The 23,984-nt window shown below is 44.0% G+C and overlaps 2 protein-coding genes across 2 annotated transcripts in view; both read left to right on the forward strand.

Moving 5' to 3' along the window:
- LOC139370637 (equilibrative nucleoside transporter 1-like) overlaps positions 1–18,994 on the forward strand; it is a 28,780-nt gene extending 9,786 nt beyond the window's left edge. Inside the window, exons 5-12 of the mRNA XM_071110235.1 lie at positions 2,591–2,725; positions 2,829–2,926; positions 3,373–3,451; positions 6,039–6,118; positions 13,741–13,849; positions 14,054–14,139; positions 17,031–17,230; positions 18,895–18,994. Of these exons, the coding sequence (XP_070966336.1) occupies positions 2,591–2,725; positions 2,829–2,926; positions 3,373–3,451; positions 6,039–6,118; positions 13,741–13,849; positions 14,054–14,139; positions 17,031–17,230; positions 18,895–18,994 (887 nt within the window). The remainder of the gene's footprint in view (positions 1–2,590; positions 2,726–2,828; positions 2,927–3,372; positions 3,452–6,038; positions 6,119–13,740; positions 13,850–14,053; positions 14,140–17,030; positions 17,231–18,894) is intronic.
- Positions 18,995–19,130: 136 nt separating this feature from the next.
- Positions 19,131–20,618, forward strand: LOC139369377 (histone H3-like). Its single transcript, XM_071108658.1, has 3 exons — positions 19,131–19,140; positions 19,655–19,874; positions 20,142–20,618. Exons 1-3 carry the CDS (start codon positions 19,131–19,133, stop codon positions 20,539–20,541), a joined length of 630 nt encoding a protein of 209 aa, XP_070964759.1. The 3' UTR covers positions 20,542–20,618.
- The last annotated feature ends 3,366 nt before the right edge of the window (positions 20,619–23,984 follow it).

Below are 23,984 nucleotides of genomic sequence, written 5' to 3' on the forward strand. Positions count from 1 at the left end.
AATCTGAAAGAAATAATTATCTCTAGTATTATTCTGACATTTCACATTCTTAAAATAAAGTGGTGATCCTAACTGACCTAAAATAGGGAATTTTTACTAGGATTAAATGTCAGGAATTGTGAAATACTGAGATTTTATGTATTTGACTAAGGTGTATGTAAACTTCCGACTTCAACTGTATACACTACCGTTTAAAAGTTTTAGAACACCTACTCATTCAAGGGTGTTTCTTTATTTTAACTATTTTCTACATTGTAGAACAATAATGAAGACATCAAAACTATGAAATAACACATATATAATTATGTAGTAAACAAAAAAGTGCCTTGATGATAGCTTTGCACACTCTTGGCATTCTCTCAACCAGCTTCATGAAATGCATTTCAATTAACAGGTGTGCTTTCTTAAAAATTCATTTGTGGAATTTCTTTCCTCCTTAATGCATTAGAGTCAATCAGTTGTGTTGTGACAAGGTAAGTGGGTATACAGAAGATAGCCCTATTTGGTAAAATACCATATTATGGCAAGTACAGTTAAAATAAGCAAAGAGAAATTACAGTCCATCATTAATTTAAGACATGAAGATCAGTCAATATGGAAAATTTCAAGAACTTTGAAAGTTACTTCATGTGCAGTCGCAAATTAAATCTAATGTTATTGGTCACTTATACATGGTTAGCAGATGTTAATGCGACTGTAGCGACATTCTTGTGCTTCTAGTTCTGACAGTGCAGTAATATCTAACAAGTAATCTAACAAATTCACGACGACTACCTAAAACTCACAATGTAAGGGGATGTAATAAGAATATGTACATATAAATATATGGATGCGCGATGGCCGTGTGGCTTTGGCAAGATGCAATAGATGGTATAAAATGCAGTATATACATATGAGATGAGTAATGTAGGATATGTAAGCATTATTAAAATGCCATAATTTAAAGTGATACCTTTAATAAATCAATTTATTAATGTGGCCAGTGATTTGAGTCTGTATGTTGGCAGCAGCCTCTCTATGTTAGTGATGGCTGTTTAACAGTCTGATGGCCTTGAGATAGAATCTGTTTTTCAGTCTACTGACCTCACCTTCTGGATGATAGTGGGGTGAACAGGCTGTGGCTCGGGTGGTTGTTGTCCTTGATGATCTTTTTGGCCTACCTGTGACATCGGGTGCTGTAGGTGTCCTGGAGGGCAGGTAGTTTGCCCCCGGTGATGTGTTGTGCAGACTGCACTACCCTCTGGAGAGCCTTGTGGTTGAGGGCGGTGCAGTTGCCGTACCAGGCGGTGATACAGTCTGAAAGGATGGTCTCGAATGTGAGGGTTTTAGGTGACAAGCCAAATTTCTTCAGCCTCCTGAGGCAAGTCAGTTAAGAACAAATTCTTATTTACAATGACGGCCTACCAGGGCCTGGTGGGTTAACTGCCTTGTTCATGGGCAGAACAACAGATTTTTACCTTGTCAGCTCGGGGATTCGATCTAGCAACCTTTCAGTTACTGGCCCAATGCTCTAACCACTAGGCTACCTGCCGCCCCAATACATAGGTATTAATCTTGTCCAGATGGGATAGGGCAATGCGATGGCGATTGCATCGTCTGTGGATCTATTGGGGCGGTAAGCAAATTGGAGTGGGTCTAGGGTATCAGGTAGGGTGGAGGTGATATGATCCTTGACTAGTCTCTCAAAGTACTTCATGATGACAGAAGTGAGTGCTAGTTACCTTAGCTTTCTTGCGAACAGGAACAATGGAGACCGCAGACTGGGTTAGGGATTGATTGAATATGTCAGTAAACACACCAGCCAGCTGGTCTGTGCATGCTCTGAGGATGCGGCTAGGAATGCAAGGGTTAACACGTTTAAATGTTTTACTCATGTTGGTCCACAGTCTTTGGTAGCGGGCTGTGTCGGTGGCACTGGTTTGTCCTATAGGCCACATACGTCTCATGTTTGAGCCGTTGAATTGTGACTCTACTTTGTCTCTATACAGTCGCTTTGCTTGTTTGATTGCCTTGCGGAGTGAATAACACTGTTTGTATTCGGTCATGTTTCTAGTTGCCTTGCCATGATTAAATGTGGTGGTTTGCGCTTTCAGTTATTTACCATCATTTCTATAAGGCACAACATAATCTGAAACACAACCAAGACAAACTGCAAATGCATCCAACAAGTTTGTAGAGTCACAAGTTTGATGTAGTCATTGTGTGCTTGGAATATGGAAACCAAATACAAAAATGTTGACTACTTTAATACACTATAATTGAATTTGTTCAAATACTTATGACAAATACTTCCATTTCTAAATGGCAAAACAGATGTGTATGATAATACCCTCAAATTAAAGGTGATGTGTGATGTGTACTGTTGCCTCATGAAACATTTGATCTCAAATCCAAAATACTAGAGAACAGAACCAAATTAAAAGATTTTGCTTCACAGTCCAAATAAATATGTAGAGTAGTGTACGAGCAGTAAATGGGGCAGATTGGGATCACTTAATGAGTAGTCATTAATTCATCAAGCGATAATTCCTTGCTGTATGACTGGACTCTGGTCAGAATTATGACTGTTTTTTTTTTACAACCTCTTCAGCCTTTGGAGCTATCCTGCAGGGCAGTCTGTTTGGCATGGCAGGCCAGCTGCCTACCAAATACACCACACCCATCATGAGTGGGCAAGGCCTGGCGGGAACTTTTGCTGCCTTCTCCATGATCTGTGCTATCTCAAGTAAGTCTGAGAGGTGATACAGTGGTGGGGGGCAACAGTGGCATTCCAAAGTCAACTCTCTCTCTCTCTCTCTCTCTCACTCTCTCTCTCTCTCCTTCCCCACGTGGCTCGGAGATAAATGACGCTGCTTTTGGATACTTCATCACAGCCTGTGTAGTGATCTTATTGGCCATAATATCCTATGTGGTCCTCCCTAAACTGGTAATAACTCAACTCTGGATTTTAAGTTATTACATCAATTTGGCTGAAAAAGTGCTGAGGAGAGTTTACTCAATGATAATAAGTAATGCAAATAATGCTTTCGGGCAATTTACCGTAATAGTTACCAAACTTTGCAACTGCACAGTGTTTACTGTAAATTAATGTTTGTAGAATGCTCTGTATAAATTGTTAAAAGTAGTCCTTGTGCATAGAGTTGTATGGTTTGTTATACTTTGAAATCAATGTTTTTTTTTTTGGTATACATTTTAAGGTGAAAAATGGTTACCCTTTCTTTCACATCATTTAATTCACTACTTATTGATTTTCCAGTGTTGTTAAAGGAACCAAAATGCGTAATACCTCCATTTGATCCATTCCAGTTGATCTCCTCCGTTTAACTACCATCCCCACTGTGAGATAATTTGTCGTTCTGAACCTTACTTTAGGAGTTCTACCAATATTACAAGACCCAAAGTGGAAACAAAATTGGTGATGAGGAGAACAAGCTGGATCTACTCAAGAAAGGTAAAACGACAGCCATTTCTGTTTCTTAGATTTGTGAAAATATTAAATGTAGAAATAAGACAAAGACTCGAAATTGAGCTCGGGTGCATCCTGTTTCCTTTGATCATCATTGATATGTTTCTACAACTTGATTGAAGTGCACCTGTGGTACATTAAATTGATTGGGCATGATTTGGAAAGGCACATACCTGTCTATATAAGGTCTCATTGTTGACAGTGCATGTCAGAGCAAAAACCAAGCCATGAGCTCAAAGGAATTGTTCGTAGAGCTCCGAGACAGGATTGTGTCGAGCCACAGATCTGAAGAAGGGTGCAAAAACATTTCTTGCACTCTTTGATGATCCCCAAGAACACAGTAGCCTCCATCATTCTTAAGTGGAAGAAATCTGGAGCCACTAAGACTTGTCCTAGAGCTGGCCGCCCGGCCAAACTGAGCAAACAGGAGAGAAGGGCCTTGGTCAGGGAGGTGGCCAAGAATGCAATGGTCAGTCTGACAGAGCTCCAGAGTTCCTCTGTGGAGATGGGAGAACCTTCCAGATAGACAGCCATCTCTGCAGCACTCCGCCAATCAGGCCTTTATGGTAGAGTTCCCAGACGGAAGCCAGTCCTCAGTAAAAGGCACATGACAGCCCGCTTGAAGTTTGCCAAAAGGCACCTGAAGGACTCTCAGACCATGAGAAACAAGATTCTCTGGTCTGATGAAACCAAGATTGAACTCTTTGGCCAGAATGCCAAGCGTCACATCTGGAGGAAACCTGGCACCATCCCTACAGTGAAACATGGTGGTGGCAGCATCATGCTTTGAGGATGTTTTTCAACGGCAGGGACTGGGAGACTAGTCAGGACCAGGGGAAAGATGAACTGAACAAAGTACAGAGAGCTCCTTGATGATAACCTGATCCAGATCGCTCAGGACCTCAGACTGGGGTGAAGGTTCACCTTCCAACAGGACAACGCCCCTAAGCACACAGCCAAGACAACACAGAGGTGGCTTCAGGACAAGTCTTTGAATGTCCTTAAATGGCCCAGCCAGAGCCCGGAATTGAACATCTCTGGACATACCTGAAAATAGCTGTGCAGCAATGCTCCCCATCCAACCTGACAGAGCTTGAGAGCATCTGCAGAGACGAATGGGAGAAACTCCCCAAAAACAGGAGTGCCAAGCTTGTGGCGTCATACCCAAGAAGACTGTAATCGCTGCCAAAGGTGCTTCAACAAAGTACTGAGTAAAGGGTCTGAATACTTACAGTATGTAAATGTCAAATTTCAGTTTTTTTTTTTTTTGAATTTTACCCCTTTTTCTCCCCAATTTCGTAGTATCCAATTGTTGTAGTAGCTACTATCTTGTCTCATCGCTACAACTCCCGTACGGGCTCGGGAGAGACGAAGGTTGAAAGTCATGCGTCCTCCGATACACAACCAACCAAGCCGCTGCTTCTTTAACACAGCGCACGTCCAACCCGGAAGCCAGCCGCACCAATGCGCCGGAGGAAACACCGTGCACCTGGCCACCTTGGCTAGCGTACACTGCGCCCAACCCGCCACAGGAGTCGCTGGTGCGCGATGAGACAAGGACACCCCTACCGACCAAGCCCTCCCTAACCCGGGCGACGCTAGGCCAATTGTGCGTCGCCCCACGGACCTCCCGGTCGCGGCCGGTTACGACAGAGCCTGGGCGCGAACCTAGGACTCTGATGGCACAGCTGGCGCTGCAGTACAGCGCCCTTAACCACTGCGCCACCCGGGAGGCCCAAATTTCAGTTTTTTATGTTTTATAAATTAGCAACATTTTCTAAAAATAGTTTTTGCTTTGCAATGTGGAGTATTGTGTATAGATTGATGAGAGAAAAAAACAGTTCAATCAATTTTGGAAAAAGGCTTGTAATGCAACAAAATGTGGAAAAAGTCAAGGCTCTGAATACTTTGAATAAACTATGTTAAAACGTACCTCTTGAATTGTTCTGACGTAGCCTACTAGAAGCTAGTAGCCTAGTCAAGGATGCATCATGCAATATTTCAACACTACAATTGTGAAAGACCAAGTGGAACAAAAGTAACCTTGAATTTGGAGGTTTAAAATATCCCTCTGGTGGCCAAGACCTATTTTCAGAAATTATATTGTTTGGTGGACATAAAGTCTAAGATCTTTGATAGGCTGATGTGGAATTTGTTAGAGGAAATAATCACCGTACAGGACAGCTGGTCAGGTTAGGGCTAAATGTGCCAGGCTATCTTATGGGAACAGCTATCAATACATGTAGCATTGGATCACATGCAAATGACTGATGCACATGTACTTAGAAAAAGTTTCATGTTTGCAAGTACGGCCCCAATCATGCCGTACTCCTGTTTGTTTTATTGTAAACAAACACTCTATAGCCTCAAAACATGGTTAAAACTGTAATGTTAATATCATGGATGGTCAGTCCTTGCATCCATAGCTCTGTCTATGAATTTGAAAGTGGTTACATTTCTCCAGCCCCATCCCTCAGCTGTTTACTGAAACAGTGGAGGGGGTCTCTGCTTTGCTATTGTTTGAACTGCAGATTGCCCCTTTAATGGATTGCCTTGTTCCTTAACCCCTCAGAAAATGCAGCAGAGACTAAACCTGTTTTCAAAAAAGGAGAAGAGGAGCAAAACGTGTCCATGTTGACCATCTTCAAGAAGGTAAATTAAGGGCTGGATTCAATCTATATTGTTGAAGTTCAACTTTATTGAATGATTGAAATGTAAAGGTAATGTTCCTCATTAAATAGTACCCGCAAAACACCAGTCTCAACGTCAACAGTGAAGAGGCGACTCCGGGATGCTGGCCTTCTAGGCAGAGTTACAAAGAAAAGCCATATCTCAGACTAGCCAATAAAAAGAAAACATCAGCAAAAGAACACAGACACATGGACAGAGAAACTCTGCCTAGAAGGCCAGTTTTATTGCTTCTTTAATCAGCAATGTTTCATTGGAACACAGGAGTGATGGTTGCTGATAATGGGCTTCTGTACGCCTATGTAGATATTACATTAAAAAAAATCTGCAGTTTCCAGCTACAATAGTCATTTACAACATTAACAATGTCTACATTGAATTTCTGATCAATTTGATGTTATTTTAATGGACGAAAAGTGTCTTTATTATATATCTTTTATTAAAAGCCTTTATTTATATAAATAATCTGATTTATTGAATTCTCCATGTGGTCTACAGTGCATTCGGAAAGTATTCAGACCCCTTGACTTTTTCCACATTTTGTTATGTTACAGCCTTATTCTAAAATTGATTAGATTGTTTTTTTCAATCAACACAATACCCCATAATGACAAAACAAAAACAGGTTTTTAGAACTTTTCGCAAACGTAGAAAAAATATAATATCACATTTACATAAGTATTCAGACCCTTTACTAGGTACTTTGTTGAAGCACCTTTGGCAGTGATTACAGCCTTGAGACTACTTGGGAATAACGCTACAAGCTTGACACACCTGTATTTGGGGAGTTTCTACCATTCTTCTCTGCAGATCCTCTCAAGCTCTGTCGGGTTGGATTGGGAGTGTCGATGCACAGCTATTTTCAGGTCTCTCCAGAGATATTCGATCGGGTTCAAGTCTGGGCTCTGGCTGGGCCACTCAAGGACATTCAGAGACTTGTCCCAAGCCACTCCTGCATTGTCTTGGCTGTGTGATTAGGGTCGCTGCCCTGTTGGAAGGGGAACCTTCGCCCCAGTCTGAGGTCTGGAGCAGGGTTTCATTAAGCCATTCCTCAGTAAAAGGCACATGACAGTCCACTTGGAGTTTGCCAAAAGGCACCTAAAGGACTCTCTGACCATGAGAAACAAGATTCTCTGGTCTGATGAAACCGATCCTGACTAGTCTCCCAGTCCCTGCCGCTGAAAAGCATCCCCACAGCATGATGCTACCACCACCATGCATCACTATAGGGATGATCCCAGGTTTCTTCCAGACAGGACGCTTGGCATTCAGCCCAAAGAGTTCAATCTTGGTTTCATCAGACCAGAGAATCTTTTTTCTCCATGGTCTGAGAGTTCTTTAGGGGATTTTTGTGAAACTCCAAGCAAGCTGTCATGTGCCTTTTACTGAAGAGTGGCTTCCTCTGGACACTCTACCATAATGGCCTGATTGGTGGAGTGCTGCAGAGATGGTTGTCCTTCTGGCATGCTCTCCCATCTCCACAAAGAAACTATGGAGCTCTTTCAGAGTGACCATCGGGTTCTTGGTTGTTGACCAAGGCCCTTCTCCCCCTATTGCTCAGTTTGGCCGGGCAGCCAGCTCTAGGAAGAGTCTTGGTGGTTCCAAACTTCTTCCATTTAAGAAAGATTGAGGCTACTGTGGGACCTTCAATGTTGCAGACTTTTTTGGCACCCTTCCCCAGATCTGTGCCTTGACACAGTTCTGTCTCGGAGCTCTACTGTCACACCCTGACCATAGTTTACTTTGTATATTTCTATGTTTTGGTTGGTCAGGGTGTGATCTGAGTGGGCATTCTATGTTACATGTCTAGTTTGTCTAGTTCTATGTTCGGCCTGATATGGTTCTCAATCAGAGGCAGGTGTTCGTCATTGTCTCTGATTGGGAACCATATTTAGGTAGCCTGGGTTTCACTGTGTGTTTGTGGGTGATTGTTCCTGTCTATGTGTTTTCACCAGATAGGCTGTTTAGGTTTTCGTTACGTTCATTACGTTCTTTATTTTGTAGTGTTTGTATTGATTCGTGTTTTACGTTTGTTTATTAAAACATGGATCGCAATCGACACGCTGCATTTTGGTCCGACTCTCCTTCTCATATAGAAAACCGTTACAGAATCACCCACCACCAACGGACCAAGCAGCGTGTCAACAGGCAGCAACAGCAGCGTAAAGAGGAATGGACATGGGAGGACGTTATGGACAGCAGGAGTATGGACTATACTACTTGGGAGGAGATCGACAGGTGGGCGGCCGACCCAGGGAGAGTGCCGGAGCCCGCCTGGGATTCGCTGGAGCAGTGCGAGGAAGGTTATCGTAGAATGGAGGCGGTGAAAGCAGAGAGGCGCTGGTATGAGAAGGCAGCACGGCGACGCGGATGGAAGCCCGAGAGGCAGCCCCAAAAATTTCTTGGGGGGGGGCTAACAGGGAGTATGGCTACGCCAGGTAGGAGACCTGGGCAGACTCCCTGTGCTTACCGGGGGGCTAGAGAGACCGGACAGGCACCGTGTTATGCAGTGGTGCGCACGGTGTCTCCAGTGCGGGTGCATAGCCCGGTGCGGTATATTCCAGCTCAGCGTGTCGGCCGGGCTAGATTGAGCGTCGAGCCTAATGCCATGAAGCCGGCTCTACGCAGCTGGTCCCCAGTGCGTCTCCTTGGGCCGGCTTACATGGCACCAGCCTTGCGCTCGGTGTCTCCGGTTCGCCTGCATAGCCCAGTGCAGGCTATTCCACCTCGCCGCACTGGCAGGGCGACCGTGAGCATTCAACCAGGTAAGGTTGGGCAGGCTCGGTGCTCAAGAGCTCCAGTGCGCCTGCACGGTCCGTTTTTTCCAGTACCACCTCCACACCCCAGCCCTCCGGTAGCAGCTCCCCGCACCAGGCTTCCTGTGCGTGTCCTTGGCCCAGTTCCACCAGTGCCAGCACCACGCATCAGGCCTACAGTGCGCCTCGCCTGTCCAGCGCTGTCGGAGCCCTCCTCCTCTCCAGCGCTGTCGGAGTCTCCCGCCTGTTTAGCGCTGTTAGAGCCTTCCTTCTCTACAGCGCTGCCGGAGTCTTCCGCCTGTTCAGAACTGCCAGTTTGCAAGGAGCTGCCAGTTTGCAAGGAGCTGCCAGTTTGCAAGGAGCTGCCAGTTTGCAAGGAGCTGCCAGTTTGCAAGGAGCTGCCAGTCTGCAAGGAGCTGCCAGTCTGCATTGAGCTGCCAGTCTGCATAGAGCTGCCAGTCTGCATAGAGCTGCCAGTCTGCATAGAGCTGCCAGTCTGCCAGTCTGCATAGAGCTGCCAGTCTGCAGGGAGCTGCCAGTCTGCAAGGAGCCGCCAGAGCTGCCAGTCTGCAGGATGCCGCTAAAGCTGCCAGTTTGCAAGGAGCCGCCAGAGCTGCCAGTTAGCATGGAGCAGCCAGAGCCGCCAGTTAGCATGGAGCAGCCAGGGCCGCCAGTCAGCATGGAGCAGCCAGGGCCGCCAGTCAGCATGGAGCAGCCAGGGCCGCCAGTCAGCATGGAGCAGCCAGGGCCGCCAGTCAGCATGGAGCAGCCAGGGCCGCCAGTCAGCATGGAGCAGCCAGAGCAGCCAGTCAGCATGGAGCAGCCAGAGCAGCCAGTCAGCATGGAGCAGCCAGAGCTGTCAGTCAGCATGGAGCAGCCAGAGCTGCCAGGCAACCAGACTCTTCCAGATCTGCCAGTCAGCCAGACTCTTCCAGATCTGCCAGTCGACCATACTCTTCCAGATCTGCCAGTCGACCAGACTCTTCCAGATCTGCCAGTCGACCAGACTCTTCCAGATCTGCCAGTCGACCAGACTCTTCCAGATCTGCCAGTCGACCAGACTCTTCCAGATCTGCCAGTCGACCAGACTCTTCCAGATCTGCCAGTCGACCAGACTCTTCCAGATCTGCCAGTCGACCAGACTCTGCCAGTCAGCCAGACTCTGCCAGATCTGCCAGTCAGCCAGGATCTGCCAGATCTGCCAGTCAGCCAGGATCTGCCAGATCTGCCAGTCAGCCAGGATCTGCCAGATCTGCCAGTCAGCCAGGATCTGCCAGATCTGCCAGTCAGCCAGGATCTGCCAGAACCGCCAGCCAGCCAGGATCTGCCGGATCCAACTACCTGCCTGAGCTTCCTCTCAGTGCTGAGCTTCCTCTCAGTGCTGAGCTACCCATCAGTCCCGAGCTACCTCTGTCCCGAGCTGTCCCTCTGTCCAGAGCGGTCATTAAGGAGGGTAACCTATCTAGGGACGCTAAGGAGGTGGACTAAAGCGATTATGGAGTGGGGTCCACGTCCAGCGCCAGAGCCGCCACCGCGGACAGATGCCCACCCAGACCCTCCCCTATAGGTTCAGGTTTTGCGGCCGGAGTCTGCACCTTGGGGGGGGGGGGGGGTACTGTCACACCCTGACCATAGTTTACTTTGTATATTTCTATGTTTTGGTTGGTCAGGGTGTGATCTGAGTGGGCATTCTATGTTACATGTCTAGTTTGTCTAGTTCTATGTTCGGCCTGATATGGTTCTCAATCAGAGGCAGGTGTTCGTCATTGTCTCTGATTGGGAACCATATTTAGGTAGCCTGGGTTTCACTGTGTGTTTGTGGGTGATTGTTCCTGTCTATGTGTTTTCACCAGATAGGCTGTTTAGGTTTTCGTTACGTTCATTACGTTCTTTATTTTGTAGTGTTTGTATTGATTCGTGTTTTACGTTTGTTTATTAAAACATGGATCGCAATCGACACGCTGCATTTTGGTCCGACTCTCCTTCTCATATAGAAAACCGTTACATCTACGGACAATTCCTTCGACCTCATGTCTTGGTTTTTGCTCTGACATGCACTGTCAACTGTGGGACCTTATATAGACAGGTGTGTGCCTTTCCAAATCATGTCCAATTAATCGATTTTACCACAGGTGGACCCCAATCAAGTTGTAGAAACAACTCAAGGATGATCAATGGAAACAGTATGCATCTGTTCTCAATTTTGAGTCTTATAGCAATAGATCTGAATACTTAGGTAAATAAGGTATTTCTGTTTTTTATATTTAATACATTTACAAACATTTCTAAAAACCTGTTTTCGCTTCATCATTATGGTGTATTGTGTGTAGATTGCGTATTGTGTGTAGATGGATTTTTTATTTTATTTAATCCATTTCAGAATAAGGCTGTAATGTAACAAAATGTTAACGGGTCTGAATACTTTCCAAAGGCACTGTATATATTAAAGGGAACTTAATTGAATATAACATGCTTTTAAAATTCAGTATTGGTGCACAGTTTCGACTTACAAAATCAAAGGGGACTCATTTCGTGAAACGGCCCAATTATTTTTTAAATGACAGTTTGTTAAGCTCTATAGCATGTCGAATGACCAGTCACTTTCACAGCAAATGAGTTTTGGAGTTAAAAAAAAATAATTTCAATTCACTTTATGAATTGGAAAATCACGAAAACCAAGACACTCTTTATATCACTCCTTAAAATGGATTAACTTGCCATTTTTCCAAGACTACGAAAGTAGATCCATAAACCAAAGAGCACCTTCAATCACACTGTTGATGTTCTACTGGAACTAGATTCTGCAGCGGGCTGATTTTTATCTTGAGCAGATAGTCGGGGTGCCGGAACATACTTACAAATAATTTGTAGACTGCAACTTGACCATAAGAAGCCCAAACAGACATAATGTTTGACTAAAGCATAATAGTTTCAAACCTTGCTCACATTTGTACACGATCACGTCGTGTCTCTCTATTATGCGTGGGAATAATTGGGAGCAGATTTCTTTAACAAAAATGACTTGGAGCTGATTTCCTGGTATTTTTTTTGAGTCTTTTATCTCCAAAATGAAAATTCCACACAAAATTATTATAATTTATGTATATATTTTTTCCTCAGAAAACTTGGGGGGCCAAATATACCATCGGCGAGTTAGGGAACCTTGTTCTACAGCTGATCCACATACACCTCTCTATCTTTCTCCGGGGTTGAATTAACTGAGGGATGCAAGCACAATAGTGCTTAACAAGGGTACAGTTGAAGTCAAAAGTTTACAAACACTTAGATTGGAGTCATTAAAACTTGTTTTTCAACCACTCCACAAATTTATAGTTTTGGCAAGTCGGTTAGGACATCTACTTTGTGCATGACACAAGTCATTTTTCCAACAATTGTTTACAGACAGATTATTTCACTTATAATTCACTGTATTAAATGATGTCATGGCTTTAGAAGCTTATGATAGGCTAATTGACATCATTTGAGTCAATTGGAGGTATAACTGTGGATGTATTTCAAGGCCTACCTTCAAACTCAGGGCCTCTTTGCTTGACATCATGGGAAAATCCTCAGACCTCAGAAAAAACATTGTAGACCTCCACAAGTCTGGTTCATCCAAACACCTGATGGTACCATGTTCATCTGTACAAACAATAGTACGCAAGTATAAACACCATGGGACCACGCAGCTGTCATACCGCTCAGAAAGGAGACGCGTTCTGTCTCCTAGAGATGAACGTACTTTGGTGCGAAAAGTGCAAATCAATCCCAGAACAACAGCAAAGGACCTTGTGAAGAAGCTGGAGGAAACAGGTACAAAAGTAGCTATATCCACAGTAAAACAAGTCCTATATCGACATAACATGAAAGGCCGCTCAGCAAGGAAGAAGACACTGCTCCAAAACCGCCATTAAAAAGCCAGACTACGGTTTGCAACAGCACATGGGGACCAAGATTGTAGTTTTTGGAGAAATATCCTTTGGCCTGATGAAACAAAAATAGAACTGTTTGGCCATAGTGACCATCATTATGTTTGGAGGAAAAATGGGGAAGCTAGCAAGCCGAAGAACACCATACCAACTGTGAAGCACGGGGGTGGCAGCATCATGTTGTGGGGGTGCTTTGCTGCAGGAGGGTCTGGTGCACTTCACAAAATAGATGGCATCATGAGGGAGGAAAATTATGTGGATATATTGAAGCAACATCTCAAGACATCAGTCAGGAAGTTAAAGCTTGGTCGCAAATGCGTCTTCCAAATTAACAATGACCCCAAGCATACTTCCAAAGTTGTGGCAAAATGGCTTAAGGACAACAAAGTCAAGGTATTGGAGTGGCCATCACAAAGCCCCGACCTCAATCCTATAGAACATTTGTGGGCAGAACTGAAAAAGTGTGTGCGAGCAAGAAGGCCTACAAATCTGACTCAGTTACACCAGCTCTGTCAGGTGGAATGGGCCAAAATTCACCCAACTTATTCTGGGAAGCTTGTGGAAGGCTACCCGAAATGTTTGACCCAAGTTAAATAATTTTAAAGGCAATGCTACCAAATAGCAATTGAGTGTACGTAAACTTCTGACCCACTGGGAATGTGATGAAAGAAATAAAAGCTTAAATAAATTATTCCCTCTACTATAATTCTGACATTTCACATTCTTAAAATAAAGTGGTGATTAAATGTCAGGAATTGTGAAAAACTGAGTTTAAATGCATTTGGCTAAGGTGTATGTTAACTTCTGTCTTCAACTGTATATCTGCAGGGGAAAAGGTGTCTGTGGTGGCCTCAGCTGGTCTAATGTGCTTTCTTCTTAAGCTCTGATCCATTTACTCTAGATCTGGGTCCTGGCTCTCTCTGTGTGTTTTGCCTTCACCATCACCATCGGCACCTTCCCGGCAGTCACTGTGGATGTGAAGTCTACCATCGCTGATGGAGGCACCTGGGGTGTGTGTGGGTGTGGGTGGGTGGGTGTGGTACATGTATGCGTGTATGTATCTATGATAAGAGCACGGTTTATGAGTCCATATTAGAGTATATGACTTGTCATTTTGCCAGCATTTACAACATGATCATATTCAGTCATTCACAACCAATGAAACACAAATGAACAGACGTGGTCTCTTATTGTACATTTCTCTCTCGTCTCAGAGCTGTACTTCATCCCCGTGTGTTGTTTCCTGCTCTTCAACCTCAGCGACTGGGTTGGGAGAAGCCTTACTGCTGTGTGTATGTGGGTAAGTCACCAAAACAAAACACTTGTAAATAGAGTGAAAGAAATTGGTCAGTTATAACGGAAGGGCCTGAAACTAACTGATTCGTATTCAAGTTTTTCATACTGTGAACTAAGGATTCCAGTTTACAGGTCTGGATTACATAGGACAAATAGGAGAAAAAAATGCCCTTGAAAGATTTTGTAGAGATTTTCATACCTGTTATAGAGCTCACCCTTGTTTGCACCCATTCAGCATCGTTCACACCCTCTTAAGCCTTAGCCACGCTCATCTCTTTATATCAGCATTACATTTTCCTCCAGAAAGTTCTCTCTCCTTAAACTTTTGCCCACTGAGCTTTGTCGATGGCACCAGCTACATTCAGGGCAGCAATGTTTTTGAGAGCAGTAGCAACACTTATGCAGTTGTCCATAGATATATCGTTCCAAAAATCGGTAGTAGCAAAGATGATCTAAATAAAGGGGAAGCACCCATTCTGTTATAGACAGAAGCATGTGACATAATGGACCAATAAGGACTCATCTCTCGACATGTCCAACCCCTCAATTGTTTTTTAAATGGTCCTACAGTGTAGTAGGAAGCTGTGTCCCCTGGATCCTGTAACCAGACACGGGTGTTAGGCCCGAGATGAAGTCGAGGGCCAGCAAACCTTGCCAATAAATTCTCTATACCACGGCTTCAAAGCTATTATCACTTTTATACAACGGTTACCAACATATTAAAATAATTATGAACATATAATATTTTCATTACAAATTTTGTTTATTCATATTACTTCCACGAAGATATAGTCCAGAGGTTGCTACCCATGCCCACTGGTAGTTCATTCGATTTGCATTGTTGCCAGCTATGCTGACTGGTCATTCGTTTGAATGACATTGTTGCCAGCCAATCCGACTGGTCGTTAGTTTGATTAAAAGGTTGCTACGTCAAACAATAATATTTTCTATGGAGGCTCTTCCCCTTTGTTAGCTCGCAAACTACACAGCTAACACAATCACTTCAAACTGAAGCGGGAAAGACCGCAACTAGCTGCATTTCGTTTTGTTTGACCTGTTTTTTTGTAAAGGAAAAGGAATCTCCACACACTGAGGATCAATGCACAATTTTCAATATATTTAGGCTGAGTTTTCAGTCGTCAAACCTTCATCAGAGCATATAAAAACACACGGACAGAGGCCACATATAGACAATATAAACTCTCAAATAAGTCACACTTTTTCTGAGATAATTGATTACTGATGTGCATCCTGGTGTTTGTTGTACACGGGTGTTGCTCATCACATCTGATTGCATTAACGCTATATGTGGCCAGTCATTGTGTGTTTTTGTATCCTCCGATGAAAGTCCGACGACCCAAAGCTAAGCCTAAATACATTTAAAATTGTGCATTGATCTCGAGTGTGCTGAGATTCCTTTTCAATTCAGTTCTACTCTTCATCTCGTGCACTTCAGCAACGGTCGGGTTGTGACAGATTGTAAAAAAAATTCTACCAGTTTTTCTATTGACATTTATTTTAATATATCCATAAAAATAATGCTGATTCATGATTTCGACTGTCTGAGAAAAGCTGTGTGTTCCGTCCCAACACATTCTCTATGGGACGGTCGATATTGCATGTCAAATGAATGTTGCAAATGTCACAGTGGATGGATAGAAATAAAATGTTATTTGTCACATGCTTCATAAACAACAGGTGTAGACTAACAGTGAAATACTTACTTACGGGTCCTTTTACAATAATACAGAGTTAAAGATAGACTTATTTTTTAAATAAATATGTACACCAGGAATAAATAGACAGTGGATAACAATAATGAGTAAAAATAACATGGCTATATACAGGGAGTACAAGTACCAAGTTAATTGAGGTAGCTATGTACATATAGGAAGGTGTAAAGTGACTAGGCAACAGGATATATAATAGACAGAGGCAACAGAGTATGTTGTGGGTGTGAAAGTGAGTGTGTGTGTGTGTGGGGGGGGGGGGGGGGGGGGCATATGTAGTGTATGTGTGTGTTGGGGTGTCAGTATGTGTGAGGGTGTGGGTAGAGTCCAGTGTCTGTGCATAGAGTCAGTGCAAACGTTAGTGAAAAAAGGGTCAATACAGGTGGTCCGGGTAGCCATTTGATGAGCTATTTAGCAGTCTTGTTTAGCAGTCTTATGGCTTTGGGGTAGAAGCTGTTCAAGGTCTTGTTGGTTTCGGACTTGGTGCACTGGGGCCGCTTGCAGTAGCGGAGAAAACAGTCTATTGTTTGGGTGGCTGGAATCTTTGACAATTGTTTGGCCTTCCTTTGACGCCTCCTGGTATAGAGGTCCTTGATGGCAGTGAGCTCGGCCCCAGAGATGTACTGGGCTGTACTCACCACTCTCTGTAGCGCCTTGCAGTAGAATGCCTTGTGGTTGCCGTACCAAGGGTTGATGCAGGTTGATGCAGGGTTGATCTGAGGATAAGAAACACAATTTAATAACAGGTGCAGACATATTTCTGAAAATGTGAGGACAATCAGTATTGTGACAAGATCAGGACAGGACCCATGGTCATTAGTATAGAAGGGGCTAGACTAACGTACTATTCATCAGTTGCTTACTGCTCCACCCCCCACAAAAAAAAGAAATCCCTTGAAGATAAATATACTTGATTTTGCAAACAAAATCTGTGATGTTGAAGAATCAGAACAATAAAGGTTACCCATAAGCCTTTACTGACGTGGTAAATTTACCATCTGAGAAAAAATACAGGTCAACACTGAACTACCCTGAATATAAATAACTACCTTATCTTGTGGTGACCGGCTTAAAACATACACAGCAGCAATGTTTTATTGAACATGCACTTGAGTGCTTTTCATTGAATGTGAATGTGGTGTGTCTGGCATCTCTCTACTTTCAGCCTGGGAAGGACAGCAAACTGGTGCCCATTCTTCTGGTGGCCCGTGTGATCTTCGTGCCACTCTTCATGCTGTGCAATGTTCAGCCCCGCTACAACCTGCCTATCTTCTTTGAACACGACGCCTGGTTCATCGTCTTCATGATAGTCTTTGCCTTTTCCAATGGATACCTGGCCAGCCTTTGCATGTGCTTTGGGCCCAAGTAAGACCTCTTGCCTGGGCACAAACTCAAATAGATCAACTTTCAAGGTACCGGGCAACATTTTACTCTCACAATGACTCACGCTGTGAGCAAACTAACCATTTGCTAACTAAAATTTGACATAGAAGGGATTAGTAAAAATACAACATTTCTTTATTAACAGAGAAATCCTATTGAGAGCTAGGCCTATTTTGAAAGTACACAAATTATACAAAATATACAAACACAACGTAATAATGACATAATATTTACAATCAATTTAAGAAAAGCAATCACATTCCTCAACAAGGAGCAGGTAGCCTAGCGGTTAGAGCAGTAACCGAAAGGTCGCTGGTTTGAATACCCGAGCCGACAAGGTCAAAAATATGTTGATATTCCTTTGAGCAAGGCACTCAACCCTTATTTGCTCCAAGGGTGCTGTATTACTATGGCTGACCCTGTAAAACAACACATATCACTCCACCTATCTGGTGTATGTGACAATAAAACATCTTACTAAATTGAACTGCCCTAGAGGTAACGGAGCACCAGGGTACAGAGGTCTGCAGATCATTCCATACACAGGGTGCAAAATAACTGAATGCTAATTTCCCCAGTTCTGTAGAGATCAACGGGACCTCTGGAGTTAGCCATCCCTGTGATCAGGTCTGGTGACTCGTATAATTGAACAGTGAAGTATGGTACGGTGGACGTTTGTGCAAGAGGGCTATATAAACAAAAAGAGAGCAGTGTATCCATCTACGAGACGGCCAGCTTACTTTCTGCAATAGAATGCAATGATGTGTACTGGACCTGTCACCTGTAATAAAGTGAAGTGTGGTGTGGTAAACTGAATTTAATGGTTTCAGTGTAGTGGCACCTGCAGTCGTATAAATGGTGTCACTGTAGTCTAGCAATTGCAGGAAAGTTGACTGATTGATCTGCTTTCTGCTGTTCAGAAAGAGACATTATCTATTTCTAAAGAAGAAGCCCATTTTTATTCTCAACTCATCCATATGCTTTTTAAAAGATGCATTTTTGTCAATCCAGATGCCCAGATATTTATAATATATATAATGTGGGCACCATAAACCAATTACCAGTCACCTGATCCAGGACAATTTCAGACAACCTTTTTGAATGTGTAAAGATCGGTCGACAGTGTTGAACGCTTTAGACAAGTCAATGAATAGAGCAGCACACTGTTTCTTCCTATCCAAACAGTTTCCTCCATCATTTAAAACCAGTGATGCTGCCGAGAAGGTGCTATGCCCTGGTCTGAAGCCCGACTGATGCACATTTAGAATAGATTTTGAAGTAAAGAAAGATCTTGGCTGAGCATTAGTCAAGGATTCAAACATTTTAGCTAGGCAAATAAAGTTTAGAAATAGGGTGATAATTATTAAAGTCACAATGTCTGTTAGAAGGACGAGGCATAACACACATGGTAAACGCAAAGCAATTCTGTCCTACCAAGCAAAAAGGCATTAACTGCTCATAGCGTGGAACTGAGAAAAATGGCTTTCATTTCGTTTTTGGAACTGCTGTCTATTTAAAATGTTATGGTTAGTTTACTCACGTTGCAAGGGTCATTACGAGAGAAAAATGTCTCCCAGGTTGACAGAAATGAGGTTGCACCTAAAATCTTACCACACCTGATCGGCTGTCATTCTCTCTCTCCACAGAAAAGTTGCTGCTCATGAAGCGGAGACAGCTGGAGCCATTATGGCCTTCTTCTTGGCTCTGGGAGCATCCCTCTCATTCCTCTTCAGAGGCCTGGTCTAAAATTGAGCCCTGTAGAGAACATGACCCCAAAACCCCAAATTGACCTATAAAACTTGCATGGTAACAAATTGAAATGTATTTGTCTCTTTTTTTAAACAAACGATACTGATTCACCTCAAATCTGGTCTTCCATATAATGGAAGGTGGTAAGCAGCTCAAGGCCAGGATTCAATCTGATATCACTTTGTTGGCTATGCGCTATTTAAAGGCCATTTTCCGATTGTACCGACATATACAGCGTTTACCGTGATTGCGGTCTCCGTGAACACAGGAACATTACCTTTAACAGCCGGTAGTGTGAGGATTATTTTGTTTGAAAGCTACCAAACTAACCAAAACGGAATTAAGTAAAGCATTTGTGAAATTAGGCATCTACAGGTTCCTACTATCCATGGGAGATCACATGCAATTCAGTGCTCCCCTTTTGATTCTGTAGTATTCCAATTTGAATCCTTATGAAGCCATGAATCCTTATGAAGCCATGAATCCTTATGAAGCCATGGGGTGGCAGGGAGCCTAGTGGTTAGAGCATTGGACTAGTAACCGAAACGTTGCAAGATTGAATCCCCGAGCTGGCAAGGTAAAAATCTGTAATTCTGCCCCTGAACAAGGCAGTTAACTCACTGTTCCTAGGCCATTGAAAATAAGAATTGGCCGCAGTGCTCGAGTACCTGACTGCTGAGATCCTGGAGTTGGCCGGAAAAGCTGCCCGTGACAACAAGAAGACTCGTATCATCCCCCGTCACCTGCAGCTGGCAGTCCGTAACGACGAGGAGCTGAACAAACTGCTTGGCGGCGTGACCATCGCTCAGGGTGGTGTTCTGCCCAACATCCAGGCAGTGCTGCTCCCCAATAAGACTGAGAAGGCCATCAAAGCCAAGTAAAATCGCTGGTGCGGCTGCAACTTGACTACTTAACCCCCAAAGGCTATTTTAAGAGCCAACCACCTAGCTCAACAAAAGCGCAAAGTGTCCTTTCTATGCCTGGCCAATTATTTGGCGTGTTTGTTAGATACACACACACACATATACACGGCACCGTATCAAGTGCCCACATGAGGCCTAAATGAAGGATAACAACTACTAGGCTAGAATGAGAGAGCAATATTGCGCGTAAAGTGTAACGTTGCTCGCGGCCCTAACAAAAGACCCAAGCGCGCCTCGGCGAGGGTGGGGGTTGCATTTTGGGGCGGCACGGAGAGGCCGAGACTCCCGTCCAAAAGCGCCCCGGCCACCGGCGGCGTGAAGAAGCCTCACCGTTATAGGCCCGGCACCGTGGCTCTTAGAGAGATCCGTCGTTACCAGAAGTCCACTGAGCTGCTGATCCGCAAACTGCCTTTCCAGCGCCTGGTGCGAGAAATTGCCCAGGACTTTAAGACCGACCTGCGCTTCCAGAGTTCCGCAGTGATGGCCCTGCAGGAGGCAAGCGAGGCTTACCTGGTCGGCCTGTTCGAGGACACCAACCTGTGCGCCATCCACGCCAAGAGGGTGACCATCATGCCCAAGGACATCCAGCTGGCCCGTCGTATTCGCGGAGAGCGCGCATAAACGATGACCTGATCTCCAAAATCCCCCAAAGGCTCTTTTAAGAGCCACCTCCATATTTCAGTCAAAAAGGCACAATTGTTCCATTTCTACACGCCCCTTTCCCACCGTGTATGTTGTAGACGAACACGTAGCGTTCCCTGCTCTCGAGTCACTACAGACTGTGGTTCGATTCCAGGCTGTATCACCACCGGCCGTGATTGTAAATTAGAGTTGTTTCTTAACTGACCTGAGTCGTTTCAATAACGCTCTATATGTGATTAGATGTATGCCTAGAGTAGAAGAGGGGAAAAATACACTAGCAGTAATGCGTGATAGTAATGATATAGGGCAAAAAGTGGCAAAAATGGTCACTATGTAGCTAAGGACAACTGACTTTGAAAGTCCCATGTTGCAGTGCTGCTGATGAGAGGGGAAAGGTTTACCGTGGAGCACGGAGGCCATCTAGTGGTTAAACACAGGTACTGTCAGCGTGTGAGCACGTCATAGTATTTGATCTTCGGCCCAGCGTTTCCCAAACTCGGTCCTCGGGTCCCCAAGTGGGGCACGTTGTTTTTTCGATTCCAATGGCTCTTGGAATGTAACATGCTGGAGTCTGTCTATTCCTTTGTGAAAATGGCCATTCAATGATTTCTGGGCCATGTGACATTCCTCGATGGCCCCAAAAATCCATGTTTTGATCCGATCATTACAACGTTAGCTGTGTGCACCCCATAATTCATGCGACTGACTAAGCTATTGAAAGTAAAATGATATGTGGGATGAATTCAGTGTGCGATTGAATATTCCAATGCCATAGCCATTGTTAGTCCTTTAGACTAGATCCGAGATCCCTTAAGAGAAAAGGTATCAGGACAGCAGGAATCAATAGATGTAATCGTCAAGTCAAGGGCTTGCAAAACAGCTGTTACGAAACAGGACACAAGCAGCCGGGATGATTGCCCTATTAGTAGTTGACCAATTACAGAATAGCAATCACCAATGCAGGCAGGTACGTGGTGATTGCTGCATTGGCTTCGTAAATAGGCTTCATAAGGAACTAAATGGCTCAGCACATGACACCTTCACAGTGCAGAATATTTGATACTACTGACTCCCGTTGAGTAGAGTCGTGTGTCTTTGCCGTGATTTGAAGTCGACTTCTGATGTGGGATTTAGTTCATTTTTCAAAGAAGATTTGCTGAGGAATCGAAACCCCTTGACCAAATGATACGACAAAGTAAAGGCCCTAAATACAGGCTGCCAGTTAAATGCAGCAATGACACGGCTAAAGTGTGTCATTGCAGGACAAAAGAGCAGGAATTGTCTGCTGTTGCATCTTCACTCATGAGACAGGTAATAGCGGAGCTCCGTGGTGCTGAAAAGGACAGCGCCCATGGCCATTTGCCAAGGCCTATTTCCCGTTGGAGGGATTTTTGACATGCTATAGGCACAGTTCAGTACACCCCTCATCCAACAGACCCCCTCCTGTAATTGGTCCCAGAATCATCCACTTGATTCCCGATTGTCGGGGTGCATTGGTGTAAAATGTGGTCGTCGAGATCAAGTTCTATGGTATCTGTACCTTTTTTTGGAGCTACCTACACCAGTAGGGGAGCTTACAGATAAAGAGTGCACTAGGCTAGAGAGAAAAGTTGCATTCCGTTTTTCATAAAGTAGGTCAATGTAACTTACTCTCTTTTGATACTTGAGAAACATAGATTCACATGACGTCCAAATCTGCAAGAGACAAAACCAGCAGAAAATCAGCAGGTGAAGAAAAGGGTTAAGTGAATATGATTTAAGAGCAGTCAAATGAAGTAATAGTGACATAGATTGTAAGAAATGAAATGTACCATGTGAACATTGCATTGTGGCTTTAGAAGAGCATGTATTTGTAGATGAATGACAGATTAGGTTTGGTGACAAAGTAACTGTATAATTTGAGGTACTCTACATGAGCATGTGTTTGCCTATTTGATGATCTGTTGTAGTTAATGTTTGATTTTGAGCACGTACTTGTTGTGACAATTGCATCAGGTTGAGGGAGAAATGGTCTGTGTGGCCATAGTGAGTGGCACTTCGCTTTATCTTGGCCAGGTCGCAATTGTAAATGAGAACTTGTTCTCAACTTGCCTACCTGGTTAAATAAAGGTGAAATAATTTTTTTTTTAAAAAGTGTCTATTTGATTAGGATTAGGACTTTTCCTCTATGTGTCGCACTTCCATTTCCACTTTATGTCCCCGTTAGGGAGCTGTCATTTATGCTGCAGGCTAATTACTACCAATGTCATTGTGGTCCAAGTTCAACTCCTAGCCTATAGGGTGTGGTAACAGGCCCTCTGTTATTTGTTGTTGTACTCTGCATGTGAAGTATCTGCACTGTAGCCTATAGAGGAACTAAGCCCTTGATAATAGGGGAACGCAAGCTGTTGAACACAAACTCCCAGTCCTATGATGTTGCTCTGTGAAGGAGGTTAGCTTTTCAGCGTTCAATTCCTGGCACCCTTCTTCTCCCTGGTTGATTCGTGAATGTGAGTGATTAGAGAATGTTTGGCTTGGGTATCCAAGGTGTTTGAGATTGTTGAGGACCAGTGTTCCGAGGGGCTGACTGTGACATCATAAAGCGGAATGTAGTTAGCGTGCTGTTTGAGGGATTCCAAATCAGTCCGTTGCAGCCTTCCAGGCAGTGCAGTTGTGCTTCAAGTGTGCTCTCTGTGTGATGACTTGTTGTGCCTACACGGAGTACAGCTACGAACGGACGTGACATTTGGGGTAAGCCTAAGCCTTTTCGTAAGCTTAACCTATTTCTTCTAACCTGCTATGACAAAGTGCTTTGATGACACTAGCTGCATCCCAGCTAGTTGAACACTTGTCACTCGTTCTCCTAAAATGCAACCTCTGTTGCTCGATGTACTAAACCGAGGGCCGGCAGCCACTAAGTACATGTAAGAGACAATTATGGCAACAATAAGTTGTAAGATGATACCTAGTCACATCTGAGATGTGAATAAACTGCACCGATTGGTCAATCGCCAGTATGTGCCCTTGGGCCTCATTTGTCCCCTTTGAAATTACCTGTTGACCTGTTGAGATCATTCAATGCAACATCTGAGGCTCTCTGGCCTATAAAGGATCCACCTCATACCACTATTTCCGTAATATAAGGCTATGTTATTGTTTTTTGAAAAAAGTACCATACAATATTTGCACATCCCTATCACCTCTGTACGCATAGGAAAATGATCCCTTTATTGTGTGTGTGTTGGGTGGGTGTCTGAGGAATGTTTTACTGCGTTTCAGCTTGCAGAGGTATCACCACCCTTCCCATGGCCACCTGGATCCTGTCTAGGGAAGAAAAAGAAGAATGACGTTATTACATGGCCTTCAAGAGCTACATGACTGCTGAGGTGACATTACGGACCCCTTATAGGGTTTGTGGCATTCCTTGTGTATTTGTTTCCCGT

Source organism: Oncorhynchus clarkii, chromosome 17, assembly GCF_045791955.1.
Source record: "Oncorhynchus clarkii lewisi isolate Uvic-CL-2024 chromosome 17, UVic_Ocla_1.0, whole genome shotgun sequence".
Taxonomy (NCBI): Eukaryota; Metazoa; Chordata; class Actinopteri; order Salmoniformes; family Salmonidae; genus Oncorhynchus; species Oncorhynchus clarkii.

What these genes read in the sequence shown, in the direction of transcription:
- LOC139369377 (XM_071108658.1), top strand. An exon ending in GAGAAGGCCATCAAAGCCAA is followed by an intron (nt 19,875 to 20,141) that starts GTAAAATCGCTG and finishes CCCTAACAAAAG; the next exon opens with ACCCAAGCGCGCCTCGGCGA.